We start from the raw sequence: 16,457 nt of genomic DNA, 5'->3' as shown, positions 1-16,457 counted from the left end.
TTTAAATGATCTTTTCTCCACTGTATTGCCTTTGCTCCTTTGCCAAAGATCAGTTGACTATATTTATTTAGGTATATTTCTGGTCTCCCCTCCCACACCAGGGTAAATGTCAAAGAGATATCTGCACCCTCATATTCATAGCAGCATTATTTACCATAGCCAGTATTTGGAAACAACCTAATTGTCCATTAACAGATGAATGAAGATGTGTGTATATATGTGTATACATATACATTCATATACACAGATACATACACACAATGGAATATTATTCAGCCATAAAGAAGAAGGAAATCCTGCTATTTGTGACAACATGAATAGGACCTTGAAGGGCATTACGCTAAATGAAATAAATAAGACAAAGGAAGATAAATACTGTATGATCCCACTTATTGTAGAGTGAAGAAAACAAAAACAATAGAGGTTACTTTTTCTATAAAGCTAAAAGTGAAAAATAAATGGAAACTCAAACTACTTGTAAGATTTCCTAGTTTTGGCTATTCTAGTGGATGTGGGGTAATATCTTCTTGTGATTTCAGTTTGCGTTGTCCTAATGATTAATGATATTGTGTATCTTTTCATGCGTTTTAATTGCCACTATGTATAGTCTTTGGTATAGTTTCTGAATCCTTTGCCTCCCATAAAAATATGTTGTCATCTTACTGAGTTGTAAGCATATTTGCATATGCTGGATTCAGAAAATTTAGTGAATGTGTTTTGCAAATAGTTTCTTACTGTCTGGCTTATCTTTTAATTTCATTGTGTCTTTCAAAGAACAAGTTTTCATTTTTATGACCAGTTTATGATCTCTGATTTTTGTTCATAAATTTTTGTTCAAAAATTCTTAACAATTTTAGCAAATTGAATCCAATATATAAAATAGGTTAACACATTATGATCAAGTGAAGTTTATCTCAAGAACATAAAACTTTCTATGTGCATGTGAAAATAATTTATAGTTTTATTGGGTGGGAATGTTCTAAAAATGACAAATCGAGTTGGTTGATAAAAAAGGGATGTTAAGATCTTCAGCTAAAATCGTTGATTTGTTCTTACTCCTTTCACTTATATCAGTTTTATTGAAATATTCTTATTAGTGTCTACATACATTTAGAATTATATTCTTGAAGAATTTACTTGTTTTCACTATGAAATGACCTTCTATATTCCTGCCGTTTGCTTTGAAATACACCTTGTCTGATAACTATTATATAATGTATACTATATCTTTTCTTATCTTGTTCCTTTTAATCTGTTTTTAAATTTCTTATAAACAACATATAACTAGGACTGCCTTTTTATCTATTCTGATAATCCCATCCCTTTTTAAACTGTGTAGACCATTTATATTTAATGTGGTTGTCAATGTGGTTGAGTTTAAATCTATCATCTTGGTATTTTTTATATGTTTTTTTTTTTAATTTTCTTGTGTTCCTTTTTTTGGTGGTTTCTCTCTTTTGAATTGAGGGTTTGTTGTTGTCATTATGATTACATTTATCCCCACCTGTGCCATAATAGCTATTATCTTTGTTTTGTCTTTTTAGTGGTTGGTTGCTCTACTGTTTACAGCATAGGACTTTAATGCATAGTCTGTGTTCAAATAGTATAATAATATCATTTCACACATAATATAATAACCTTATAAGAGTATATTTCAGTTCTCTTTCCTGTGCTTTGTGCTATTGTCATGTTTTACTTTCATATTTGCTAAAACCCACCATGTGGTATTTTCTCAAACAATAACTACCTTTTGAAAGTATTAGAAAATAATGAAAATGGTCTTTTGTAATTACTCACACATTTACCATTTTTCAGTGTTCTTTGTGAGGATACTTTACACATGATATCCTTTTTCTTCGATCCAAAGGACTCCATATGACCTTTTTATAGTGCAGGTCTGTTGGTAGCGATTTTTTTCACCCTTTGTTTGTAAAATTGTGATTTTTGCCTTAATTTTTGATATTGCAGCTGAGTGAAGAATTCTAGACTTCCCCCACCCCCCTTCCAATAATTTACAGATGTCTTTCTATCATCTTGTGGTTTATGTCATTTCAGAGAAGTCTGTTATTGCTCTTTTATTTGTTCCTCTGTATGTTTTCTGTTAACCTTTTAGGAATTTATCCTGGTTTTTAGCAATTTAATTCTAATGTGTTTGGCATAGTTTATTCTGTTCTATGTTTATTGTGTTTCTTTGATCTGTGAGTTTATGGTCTTCATCAAATCTGGATAATTTTCAATCATTAGTTCTTCAGATAAGTTTTACCATCCCTTCCCACACCTCTCATCTTTTATGGGACTCTAATTTCATGTATATTAGACTGATTATTGTTCCAAAAGTCACTGATGCTGTGGTTTTTTTTTCTCTTTTCAGTCTTTATTCTCCGCACTTCATTTTAAGTTCATTGATCTTCTCTTCTGCTCATCTGCTGTTAATTCCACCTAGTGTATTTTTCATTTTAGATGTATTTTTCATCACTAGAAGTTTGATTTTGGCCATTGAAAAATATATAAATCTTTCATGTTTCTCATTATGTTATGCTTTCTTCTGCTTTAACATGAGAAGTATATCTATAATAGCTATGTTAATATCTTTAATTACTGATTCTGTCATCGTAGCTATTTTCGCTTCTGTTGCCCCCCCCCCCCTTTACTCCTGGTAGTGGGTCATATTTTCCTGCCTCTTTTATACCTGGTAATTTTTCATTGAATACTGGACTCTTACATTTTACGTCATTGGTGGCTGAATTTTTACATTTTACGTCATTGGTGGCTGAATTTCTTTTAAGTAGTGTTTGCCTTTTTTTCTGGTCAACCATCAAATTGGAATCAATTGGATCGTTTTAATGCTTGCTTTTAAGTTTTGTTAAGGTAGGTCCAGAGCCACCATTAGTCTGAGACTAATTTCCTTCTGGGAATTCCTCTAAATACTCTGCATAGTAGGAGGCCTCTCACAAATGTACAGATTAGTATTTAGCCAGATGCTAGCAGATAAATTGCACATCTCCAGAGCGCTCTTGGTGGAGCTCCCTTCTCTCCAGTGCTCCAATCCACAAATTCTAGCCATTTCTTGGCCTTCTTGAACTCTGTCTCAGATCTCTCAGGCAGTAAGACCTGACTATTTGCCCTCTTCTCGCCCTGTACAATTCTAGGCAGTAGGCCGGTACACCTAAAGGACTCCTGTTTTTTTTTTCTCTTCTCTCCTGTGCTTCTTGTCTGAGGTCTGAAAACCTTTCTTTTCTTTTCTTACTGGTTAAATAAAACAGGAAAATAAATCAAGTCCCTGTTACTCCATCTTAGTTGAGACCTCCCATTTTTAATTTATCCTTGATTTTTTTCCAGCATTATACTTTTTTTGAAAACCATCGTGTACTCATTGAAGCATTACCTATAAGAAGACCATTTCTTTCACAGAAATTTCAAATTGAACATGTTCAAAACTGAGCTCATGGCATTTCTTCCCAGATCTCTGTACTCCTTCCTCTACACTCTTCCCCTTAGAAGTTTCCATAGCAGCAAAAGGTACCCCCATCCCAGATACACAAACAAGAAACTTGGGAGTCATCCTTAGCACCACTCTTCCTCACCTGCACATCTCATTAGTCTCCTAAAAGTGCTAATTTTGCCTCTAAGATATATCTTGAATCTTTCTATCTCTCCTACCCCTACTGCTCTAGTAAGACCACATCACCACCATCTCTACCCTAGATTGTTCCAAAACCCTCCTAAAGTCTCTTTTATTCATTCTTGTTCATTCCAATACATTCTTTACACAGTAAGCAGAAACATTTTTCAAATTTTTATTAAAGCAATAGATGAAAGGTTAAAACCATTTTTTTTTGCCGTTTCTCCAGCTCTTAATCATATCACCTCCCACTTTCTACTCTTAGTGTTTGACTTTGTTTCATAATTATAAATAACGTGCTTATACTGTTATTTCTTGATTTATCAGTTTTAGATATCTGTTCACTTTTTACTCAACTTTTTCCCCCTTTTATTAGAACTATTATAATTTTTAGTTAAGTCAGTATCATTGAATACATTGTTTTAACAGGGTGTATGGTTTTACCTGCTGAACCAAAGTGTATACTGTTACTTTTCCTTTTGGTATACTGTTACTTTTCCTATCACATATGTTTTTATCATTGCTTAGTTTTCAACTTGTATCTCTTGCTGATTCTTCTTATTCCACATTCTCTATAATTTTCATGATCAAATACATTATCTGATACAATCTCTTCCCCTATTTTTCTTCGTAAAGACACTCTGAAGCCCCTCTGTCATCCTGCTCCAATAATCTGGGGTGGATGTTTTTAGGTCAGTACGTACAGTCATAGCCCTGGGATTTCCCTTAATCTTTGTCCAGGGAAATGTCTTCTCTCTCATATTTGATCCGTTCATTTGCCTCAGTGGTGATTTGCTTCTTTATTTTAGTGGATTGTGTCCTCCATCAGTGTACTAATAAAAAGGTAAATGAGATATAAATTTTTGAGATGTTATATTTAAAAATGTCTTTATTTTGCCCTTTGATAGAATCATTGGGTTGAAAATTATATTTCCTCATAATTGTGAATTATGGTTCAGTTGTGTTTTAGCTTCCAGTGTTGTTATTGATAGTGGTGATAGTGTTCTTAATTTTTATTTTTCATCCTTTCTTTGTAGATTGCTTTTTCTCTCTAGAAATTTTTAGGATCTTTTGTTTTTCCTGCCATTTTGAAATTTTATAGTAATGTGCCCTAATTCCTCCCCTTGTTTTCTCTGTTCTCTCTCATATTTGATCCAATACTAGTAATTAGTCAGACTTTGTTCTTGGATTGATCCTCTACCTAACTTTAAATCTCTACAATTGGATTTTATTGTGGATATCAAATTTTAATTTTCAGTGTTTCATATTTTGATCTGGATATTTGTTACCCATGTGTTCATGAATACATTGAAGATTCGTGGACTCTATATGAGTTAAACTTCAACAAAATAGTTTTTTAAAAAAGGGAAAGGACCCTACCCCCCATTGTTAATGTCCAAGATCTCTTCCTTAATGTCTGGTTGTTCTTTGTAAAACATCCTGTTCATTTCTCATAGATGTCATTGTCTTATCTTTCTGAGAATTGTAATCGAGAGGTTTTTTTTTTTTTTTTCTTCCGTTCTCTGTATTAGGTCTGTTTCCCTGAGTTTTTCTTTTCATTTGGTCTCTTTCGTGTTAGAATCTCTGAGTTTCCCATTGATGTCATAACAAATTACCATAAATTTAGCAGCTTAAAACAATACAAATCGCAGTTTCTGTAGGTTAAAAGTCCCAGCACAGCATGGCTCATCTGGGTTCTCTGCTTAGAAGTGTATAAGGCTGAAATTAAGGTGTCAGCAGGGTTGTGTTTTTTCCTTAAGGCTGAGTAAGAATTATTCTACATCATAGATTTTGGTTCCATGTGCTTGCAGCACTGAAGTTCCTCCTGGTTTATCTGCCAAGGATCATTCTCAGCTTCTAGAGGCCTCCAAAATTTCTTGACTTGTGGCCCCCTTCCTCCATCTTCAAAGCTAGCAACAGCAAATTCAATCCTTCTTTTCTTCAAATCTATCTGACGGTCCTTCTGTTTCATCTCTTCTCTGTGCTTTCCTCTTCTGTTTGGAAAGCCTCCTGTGATTACATTATACCTACCTAACGAATCCAGATAATCTCCCTAAAATCAGTTGGTTAGTAGCCTTAATTCCATTTGCAAAGTCTCTTTACAATAGTCTCTAGAATAGTATATTATAGTATACCCAGGGACAGGAATTTTATGGGTATATCTCTAGAATTTTACCTACCACAGAAGCTTTTCTCAAACGTCTGTCAATCATTGACTGTCCATTCATACATTTAATGATGGGGCACTAAAACTATCCCATAGGAATAAGAAGCTCTGTGCTGAGTGGGGTTTACTTTGTTACCCCTCTGTAGGGTATTCAAACATTGAGCAAGCTTTTTCAGATGTTACTATTTAAGATTCTTTCTGTAGAGCTGTTAAGGTTCTCTCCTCTAAGGAATCCTAAAGGTTGTGTTTAATCCAGTTCAATCTGAAGGATAGGTTTAATCCAGTAAGGAGCAGGAAAGGAATACCAGAGCAGGATTCATTTTCCATGTTTCTCTGTTTTCACTGCTTGGTTATGCTTGATGTTCGGCATGGTGTATCAGCATGTTTCCCATTAGTATTTCCTTCATCAGACACCTTGATTTTATATTTCTGCACTCTGCCAAGTCATTTACTAGTCTGCCATCTGGCTTCTGTATCCCAGATTTTTTCAGACATTTTCTTATCTGATGATTTCTCTTTTTCTTTGTCCTTATAAGTTCATTTAATTTTTTTTGTATGTATTTATAAAGGAGTGAAATAAATGCACAAGCTCAATGTACATCTTTAACCAGAAACTTGAGAAAAATTTATTTTCAAAGTAAATCCTGAATGTTATCTTTCCTGAGACGTCTCTGCTCCTGATCCCACTTTCTCAGCCCCATAGTTTTTGATATGTATAGCATTTATTTAGTCTCTCTTTCACTAGATTTGTCTTGATAACATTATATTGACTTTGAGCATTAAATTTCATTGCTATTTAGTATATGTTTCTGTTATAAAGAGGTTCTGGATCATTGCTTTGTGTAGTGTCTGAAGTCCTAGTTTGTCTTTATTATTGAACTATAAAATTTAGCATAAATGAAAAATAGCATATTTTGGTTTACTCGTTTTAAAGTTTTTATTTCTCATAATCCTCTAGGTGTATTTTATTTTAGTATAAAGCTTATTTTAGTATAAATCTTACTTAAACATTTCACGAGGCCCACTCTTACTAAACATGTGATTCAGATTGCTAAATTCCCTAGTTTAGTTCCTTCTTGACACAAGGCAGAGTAAATAAGTCCTAAATTCCTATATCAATGAAATAATTAGTATCTTATGTGATGGGGTAGGCTTACCTTCCTTTTTTGTTATTGTTGAAATGAAAACCACTTATTTATAGAGTTCATGTGCAGCAGTGATTATTTGGAGAAATAAGATGTCATGCTTCTCTGCCCTCCCCTAAGCTGCTAATTCTCAAGAAGTTGGAATCAGAATTACATATAGAGTTTTTTTTTTAATTGAAATATCATTGACATGTAACATTAATTTTAGGTGTACAACATGATCATTCAAAATTTGTATATATTTTGAAATGATCACAATAATCTAGATAACATCCATTGTGAGAGTTTCTATGAAACAAGCTGCTGGAAGCTCTGAGCCACTAAGAGTATCGGGGAATGTGGCCCAAACATTATTTTCAATATTATTTTTAACTTCACAGGCAATTCTCATGGGCACATAGAATTAAGACTGACTAAAAGCTAGTTAAAATATTCATTCTTTTACTAACATTAATATCTGGTTTGTGAGCTAGACAGGAAATAACCTAAGAAAAAAATCTCAAAGGATAAATCATGTAATGCAGTGATTCTTAAGTAGAAGAGTCAGACCAGAAACATTTGGGAGGCCTTTTCAAATTATACGTGCTTGTTTTTTCTCTCTTCCATTAAACTTGACAATGATAAATTGTGTCAGAAGTGTCTTGTATCTCTCAGGTGTGATTCATTTATATCCTATACTTTTCAGTTTTTTTTACCACGTATCATTACATGATTTAGTTTGGTGGACTGAATGGGTGGAGAGAGTGATTACCACCACCACCACCACCCTACTTCCACTTAATACTAAAGCATTATAGACAACTGTTTATTCAGAGGCTTGGATTTTCGAAATGCTTCTCCTCCCCTCAATATGGGCAGTGATGGCATTTAAAACTGAGGGTACACTGAGAATTGAAAGTACAACTCATAAATCATTAGGTCTCTTAGAATGTTAAATCTTCTTTATTTTCCAAGTAGTCTAGGTAGGAAATGATGATTTGGTTCTATGTAGATAATCATACCAAGCAAAGCTTTAAAAAATAACGCCTGTGCTCATCTTGCTCCACTTTTGCCTTAAAATTATAACCTTTGATTCAGTAATTCCACTCCAATGAATTTCTGAAATGTGGAAAAATATGTATGTAAATGTTCGTAGAACCATTATTTATAATGGGTTCATTATTAGAAGAATGGTTAAATTATATATTTACACAGTTTTATACATCTGTTAAAATGATCACTATTTACATAGTCATATTCTATTTTTCAAGAACAGGTTTTAAAGGGCTTGATTTTTTATACTTTTGTAATTGCCAAATGATTGTATAATTTTTAAAATTAGAGAAAAGCATTAATACCTAATACTTACAAAGTACATGTTTTGTGCCTTCCCTGTTCAAAGGACTTTACCCTTATGAATCATTTAATTTTTACAACAACCTCTTTAGGTGTACTATTATTCTCATTTTGCAGATGAGGAAACTCAGACACTGACAGGCTGATTAGCTTGCCTAAAGTCACACAGCTAATAAATAGTGGAGCTGAGATTGAATCCAGGTAGTTCAGCTATACGCTTCTCCCTCAAATTTGCCCCATCAGCCCAGTAGGAGTATAATCCATCCTACTCTCAGGTCCCCTACACATAAAAAGCTTCCTGAATTTGTAATACTGGATTGAATCTAGTGGATGTTTTGGACTCCTGAAAGTACAAAATGCCACATGTAAAACTTTGATCAGTAACCTAGTACTCTATAGCATTACAAGTTCTGCAGTGATTTGTATTTTGTTGTCTACTCTGTTTATACACTGACACATAGTGCATTGCTGCCAAACATTGTAATTCATAGACTCAGTGCTTCTCCCCTGCGCTTTTTTTTTCTTGGCACTCCATCCCTTTAAGCTCTGTATTTTTTAAATTAACTTTATTTTGGTATAACCAATATAAATGGTACCTGTTTAAAGTATACAGTTTGAGTTTTGATAAATATTTACATCTGTGAAACTATCAGAATCAGGATGCAGAAATTCCCATCCGCCCTTAAACTTTATCCAGACAGCCATTGATCTGCTCTGTCACTATAGATTTGTTGTCATTTTTTGGAATTTTAAAAATGGAATCATACAGTATATACATTTTCTGATTGGCTTCTTGTACTTAGTAGAATGGTTTGGAGATACATTCATGTTATTGCATGTCTCGATAGTTTATCTTTACTGATGAGTTGTGTTCCATTGCATGAGTATACCACAGACATGAAAATATAACATTTTGTTTATCCATTTGGGTTATTTCCAGTTTTGGCTTTTATGTATAAAACTATTACAAATGTGCTTCTCATTTTCTTGAGTAAATAACTAGGAATGAATGTTTGAGTTGTATATGTTTAACTTTATAAGAAACTGCCAAACTTTTTTTAAAAATTGATTCACTTCACATTCACATTCCCACCAGCTGGGTATGAGAGTTCCAGTTACTCCTCCACATTCTCATCAGCACAGGGTATTATCAGTCTTATTAATATTGGCTACTCTGATGGGTAATGCCATCTCGTGGTTTTACTTTGTATTTTCCTGACCAGTAACGTTGGGCACCTCTTCATGTGTTGCTTAGCCCTTCTTATGCATTCTTTGGTGAAGTGCTTGTCCAAATCATTACCTCATTGGTCTGCTTATTATTGAGTTGTTGGATTCTTTATATATTTTGGATACAAGTCCATCGTCAGATGTTCGTGAATATTTTGTCTCATGTACAGCTTGCCTTTTTGTTTTCTCAACAGTATCTTTCAAAGAGCAGGTTTTTGTTTTTGGCTTATTTTAAAAAAATAAAAGACATTTTTTTGTAGGAATTGTGTGTATGTGTCCCCTGTCTAAGAAATATTTGTCTACTTATATATTTTTTTAGATCTATGATCCACTCAGAATTAATTTTTGCATATTGTGTTAAGTAAGGAATAATGGTCTTTTTAAAATATATATGGCTGTCTTGTTCAACACAATTTGTTGAAAAGATTTTCATTTCCCCTTGAAATGCCATGGCACATTTGTTCAAAATAATTGACCACCTATATATGGGTCTGTTGCTGGGTCCTGGTCCTCACTTCTATTCCATTCATCTAGATGTCTTTCATTATTTAGCCAATAACTATACCGTCTTGATTATGGTAGCTTTATGATGTCTTGAAATCAGGTAGTATAAGTCCCTTGACTTTATTTTTTTTAAAAATTGCTTTGCCTACTCTAGGATTGTTCTCATTTCCATATAAATTTTATAATCAACTTGTACAAAAGAGCAAGTTGGAATTTTTAGGATTCCATTGACTCTTTAGCTCAGTTTCAGGGAGAATTGAGAATTGACTAACAATTCCTGTAATTCATGGACATGGTATGTATTATATATAATATATAATATATAATATAATATGTACCTGTTTGAGTTGTCTTTAATTCATTATTACTTTCATTGAATTACTTTGCCTCTTATCACATTCTTCACATGAAAATAGTATAAATACAGGAAGTTGTAGCCATTTGATACAAGGCAGAAAAGTTTGTATCAATTATAATTTTGAGATCTGGTAATATGAAAGTATTTCCATTACATTCACTTTACATGCAGAATAAATGAGGGCTACCATATAATATAAAGTGTAATTTCCTTTAGATAAAAGATATTAAAATATATATCTTTAGATTAAAAAATACATATAACTAAGAATTCTAATAATTTTCTCTTTGTACGCTAGATCATTATCTTTCCACTTTGCTATCACTACATTTATTATATAGTTCTCAATTAAGAGTACTTCATTAAATAAAGTATTATATTTGTCTTTTGCATGGCCTTAATATCTGATGCAACAAACACAGACACAGAAGGAAATTACAAATGCTTAGTTTGCAATGAATTAACAGATGGATTTACCAAGTGTAAAGTGTTTAAATTTTCTGTTATTCTAGTAATATTTTTTTTATCTTAATAGATATCAGACACCCTGAAGAACTTTCCCTCTTGAAAAAGCCGAGAGATCCAACAAAGAAAAAAAAGAAAAAGCTAGACGACCAGTCTGAAGATGAGGCACTTGAATTAGAGGGCCCTCTTATTACTCCTGGATCAGGTGAGTCTCTGACTCAGGGCTCAATGTGAGAACATGGACTGTATGCCTGTCTCTTTTTGATAGTGAATAAATGGATTACATAGGTCAGGAGTAATCAAGTTTAAAAAAAACCTCCACGAAATCACCATCAAAGTGTGTCATGTGCACATCAGCATGTCTGCTGTTAACTGTTGCATCGGTAAAGAAGATGACTGGTTCTTTGCTCAGGAAGAGTCAGAAAGGGACAGTGTCTTAACTGAGCTCACTTCTTTGCTTTGCAGATACTAGACTTTTTTTTAGTATTTAGTTTCTTATTTTGGTATTCTTTGAAAAACACCACTTAGTTGAGACATTTTACTATTGTCAGATTACTTAAAACCTGCTCTCTGCTTTGCATATGCCAGTCCCTTTGCCTCTCTACCTTTTTCTTTTAATGACTTACTCCTTTAAGAAGCTCTTTCAAATTTCCTTCCATTACATCCCCAACATGAATTAGGTATCCTTCTAATTTAGTTCATTCCTGGTCTTTTAAATTCTGGGATGATGATAATGAAAGCAAATACTTCATATCTTGTTTACTGTGTGCTCAGAACTATTTCGCACACTTTAACCTTGGAAACTCATTTAATTCTCACTACAACCCTTGAAATGGATTGTTATTACTCATGTTTTAAGGATGAAGACATTGTGGCACAGTAAGGTTAGGAACATCTAAGGTCACATACTTTGTAACTTTTATGTTACTAATATACTAATTGCATTTGAGAGATACCCAGAAAAAAAGATGACCCTTACTCTTAAATAGTTTTCAGGCTAATTGAAAAAAGAGTTATATTTAAGGAGGTAATATATAAATGCTAAATGAATGTCATAGGAAATAATGTTATAGGGATTCGGAAGACAAAACAATTCCAGATAGGGTATATTCAATTTATGGGTTGGGGAAGTAAGTTTGTGAATTAAGCTTTTAAATTCCAGTGGCTAGGATTTTGATGGGAACAAAAATCAATCCAAGCAGAAAAACACGATTTTGACAAAGAACATGCTGGCAAAAGAAAAGCAGAAGACATGAACAAACCTGTGAGCCAAATATAGGGGAGAGACCTCAAGGAACTTCAGGATCACACTGGAATGTATTAAATGTCGGGCAGAGGAATTTAGACTAGTGCACTGTGGAGTCATTTGTTTCTGAATATGTTAACAAAATGAACACATCATTATTTTAGAAAGAATACCAATTCCTTCCTAGTCAGTAAATTTGTTAGAGGGAATAAGGGGAAAGAGTTGCAAGTAGTAGTAGAAGCCTGCATATTGAGGAGGTAAAAGAGAATAAAAGAATTGTGTGTCCATCAGTAGAGTAAGGTTCATTTTCAAATTTGATTTAGACATGACGATTTATATTGATGAAGGCATCAGGAAGGCACAGTCCTTGCTTTCATTTATTTTTTTAAATGGAAACTCATTTAATTCTTACAACATAGGACTACTTAGAAAAGTATATTTTGGGATGGTTGAAATGAAGCAGGATTGGTTTTAGAAATGCAAATGAGGGATTTTGTACAGTGCTATAAAGGAAGAAGGCAGTTTGAAGACAAAAGATGATGAATTTCGATGAGGAAAAGCCATAAAACTTTTGGACTGTAACTTTAGGTTTCTTTTTTCTTTTTTTATGGTTACATACAGTAAAATGAAAAATTTTAAACTGCAGATGAATGTTTGCAGATGTATACACCTTGTAATCACCCAGAACATGATACAGTGCATAGCATGATACCAGCATCCCAGAAAGCCTACCACATGCCTTTCCCAGGCAATATCCCACAAAATAACTACTTTTTGTCTCTGCAACTACCCAGTTACTATTGCCTGTTCTTGAACCTCATATGAATGGAATCATATACTATGACTGTGTTTTGTGAGAGGGAATTAAAAATAGGTTTTAATTGTCTGAACCCAAGGAGTTTAGTTAAAAACACAATGAAAAACATTTGAGGAGTTCCAAAAAGTTGGTATTAAATACTAAGAAAGCACACAAATGTAGTGATGTATAGAAGACTGGTGATCTATAAAGAAAAAGTCCACTAAGTGCCGTATGCACCTAAAAAGTAATATGTAATTAATTTTTTTTTTAAATTGGTTTGCCTGCTTTTGTGATTTATTAGCACTTTAGTCAATTATTGGACCAAATACTAAAAAATATGATCAGTTGCATGTTGTGTCCATAATAGCAACAGATCCGTATATCTCAATACATGACATCTTGGGGAACATCAGACACTTTGTTCAGTGCTTCTACTGCAGATGTGTTGAGGGTTAGATATAATCTTCATTTCATTGAGGAGTAAACAGACTGCTTCCTTTAGTTCCCACATGCTTCTTGAATTGTGAGCATCTCAATGTGTTCATGATCAATAAATACATGCATTCATTAATTGATAACTATTATTTAATACCTTATTTTTCATTTGAGCCTAACAAAATCCCTGCAGTTTTGGTGGTATTGTACATATTTTACTTACAAGGAAAGAAGCCTACAGGGCTTAAGTAATCGGCCCAAGGTCACAAAGCTAGTAAGGGACAGCTAGAATTCAAATCCAGGTCTCTTTGGCCCCCATGCTCATGTTTCTAACCATCATGTAACATTCCTCTATTTACAGTATTTAAAGTAAATATTTTGTAGTCTAATAGGAATATTTGATAAAATATTAATAATGTAAATTAGAACTCAACAAAGCTAATTTTTTTTAAAGTAATGTTTTAAGAGGTAAAGGATCGTGAGTGGATTAATGATTCTCAGACGTAGTCAAAATCTTACATATCATTATGATAAAATTCTCTTGAGTTCTCAAATACCTGACTTAATGGCTGTGCTCAGATGGCAAGCTCTTGAGTGCTTTGCCACTTCCTAACTGTAACTACTGAAATAGCTATTCCAATTACCTATGGAGGGAACCCACTGAATTAGCCTGATCCCAGGTCTGGGGAAAACAATTTTTTCCAAATAAGAATCAGTTTTACAGTATAGTACTGATGTACAAATCACTAATTTCAGGATGTAATATATAAATAGAAATATAAAATTATCTCATCAGCAATGTCTCTAAAAAATTCTAAAGGCAGCTAGACAAAGAACTCTGAGTCTTAAAATAATACTTACAGGAAGTAATCAATACTCACTTGCTTGGCACTGTCAGGCAAATCACTTTTTTAGGATGCCATTTTTCCTAACTGGAATTTGCCTTTTTAAACATCAAAACATTTTTTAAAAACTATCCTTTAATTATAAGAGTAATGCATGAACATAGTAAAAATTTAGATATTATAGAATTATGTGTTCATTTTGTTTTTAATGAAAGTGAGACATGCATTTGTAATTTGCATTTTTTCACTCAGTGAAGCTTACTAATGGACCTTGTATTGTTTTTTAGTTTCAAAAGTCATAGTTTAATAGTCTAATAAAAAATTCAAAGAGTATGGAAAATTCACTAAACTGAAGATAGGAGTTCCACTTCAATTTATTCCCTTGCTACTCCCTCTCAAGAAACAGCCATTTCTTGATTGCTGTATATAATTATGTTGTAAACAATTGGAGTACAACTTGCCAGTACCTTTTCAATGTGTTTAAATATATTTGCACGTCTGGTTTTGTTTTTTAACAAGGTGAGAGCCTTGTATATTGTATTTTCTGCAGTTTGAGATTTTTCATTGAACAGAATGTTTTCATGATCTTTCTGTTGTCAGAGTGGAGTGGTCACCCTAATTCTTTATATAAATGGCTTCAGTTTTCCATATTAGAGAAACTAACATTTTATACTGATGTGGTATCGAATTTTTCTATCAAATATACTCCAAAAAATTTCCTAAAAGTTCACATAAACTCCAAAAACAAAAAGAATGTAAAAGTGATGGTTTTACAGTCCCATCAATATATGAAAATTCCCCTTTTTCTACATTCTGCCAATATTAGATATTGCAATTCTTTACAAATTTTTGCCAGTATGACCAATAAGTAGTACTTGGAATTACTTTATATTCTATTTCCCTGATAAACACCAGTGTAAATAATATTTCACATATTTACTGGCTGTTCCTATTCTGTTAATTTTCAAATTATGGACTTTGTCCATTTGTTGATATATTTTTTTATTTTTAGTGATATTAATCATTTGGTATGTTATATATGTTCCCTGTACTGGCATTTGGTTTTTAATTTTGTCTGTGGTCTTTTTTACTGTACTAAGATGTACATTTTTATGTAGTCAAATTTATAGTTCTGAGTTTTTACTCTTAATAAACTCTTTATAAATATAAAAATTCTTCTATTTCACTTTAGTATTTTTTATAATTATCTCATTGCTATTTTAATTCATCTGTAATTGTCAACATTTATACTTTTGCCTGCAATTTGGTATGAGATATTTTGATGGAAAATTTTCTAAAATATATTAAAATAACTTTAATACTCTTTAAAGATATACATAAGAATATAATTTGTAATGTGTGGTAGATTCTACTGTGTTAAAATGTTTTAAATTAGGCAGTTAGGAATATAAGTTAATTGGGAATGTCACTTAACCGAGACTTAAAAGGAATTTAAAATGCACCTACCCTCTGACCCAGTATTGTTACTAGAATTAGGAAATAAGTACAAAAATGTTTATTGGAAGCATATTTTGCAATAGCAGTGGCGACATCAATAACAAAACACTAAACAAATAAATGCACACCAGTTGGAAATGGCTTAAATAAATTCCACTACACAGTGAGACACTGTTTGGCTGTAATCCAACTGGCTGATTATAGCTCTTGACATTGGACAAATTATTTAACCTGTTTGTGCCTTAGTTTGCTCCTCTGAAATGAGAATAATAAGGTTGTTGGGAACAGTAAATGAGTTATTACCACAGAGTGCCCAACAAAATAAGAACAAATAGGAACAGTGAAATGATCAAATATGAGTGTAGAATATACAAAGTAGAAAATTGGGAGGGAAGAGATTTGAGTGGGTAGCTGATTTTATTAAATGTGTGATTTAGGGGAATATATTTTGTTTTAGAAACTGGGTAAAGAAAATGTCAACTCTAACTTTACTCAGTAATGAATAGTAATTATAGTTCATCATTCTAGGAACAAATTTCCAGTACTTTAACATTTTAGTAAAAGATTTATTTAATAGCTCTTTGAAATGAATGAGAAGATCGTGCCTAGAAGGTAATATTTTTCCACACCTTATTTACATGTATAATCTCTGTAGCAGAATTATCCTTTGCCTAACTAAGCTGGAATAATGTTTTCAGCCCTTTTAATAAGCATGGGATGCCCAAGTAACTCTTTCAGAAAATGCCCTTGTAGTTTAAGGTTCTTTCTAGCTTTTGAAGATACCAATGTTCTTTAAAGGCCTATGAAAGAAGAGTTCACAGCTTTCCTTGGCGCTTAAATTTAACAATGTT

The 16,457-nt window shown here is 32.8% G+C and overlaps 1 protein-coding gene across 9 annotated transcripts in view; it reads left to right on the top strand.

Moving 5' to 3' along the window:
• The window catches only part of FERMT2 (fermitin family member 2), a 60,866-nt gene that overhangs the window by 22,725 nt on the left and 21,684 nt on the right, over positions 1–16,457 (top strand). For all 9 annotated transcript variants that reach the window (XM_036217790.1, XM_036217793.1, XM_036217795.1 and 6 more), the window contains exon 4: positions 10,894–11,028. In XM_036217790.1, the coding sequence (XP_036073683.1) occupies positions 10,894–11,028 (135 nt within the window). The remainder of the gene's footprint in view (positions 1–10,893; positions 11,029–16,457) is intronic.

The sequence above is a fragment of the Rousettus aegyptiacus genome, unplaced genomic scaffold, assembly GCF_014176215.1.
Source record: "Rousettus aegyptiacus isolate mRouAeg1 unplaced genomic scaffold, mRouAeg1.p scaffold_m13_p_3, whole genome shotgun sequence".
Lineage (NCBI taxonomy): Eukaryota > Metazoa > Chordata > Mammalia > Chiroptera > Pteropodidae > Rousettus > Rousettus aegyptiacus.
The sequence above is the reverse complement of the archived record's forward strand: the minus strand, read 5'-3'. Positions and strand labels throughout refer to the sequence as shown.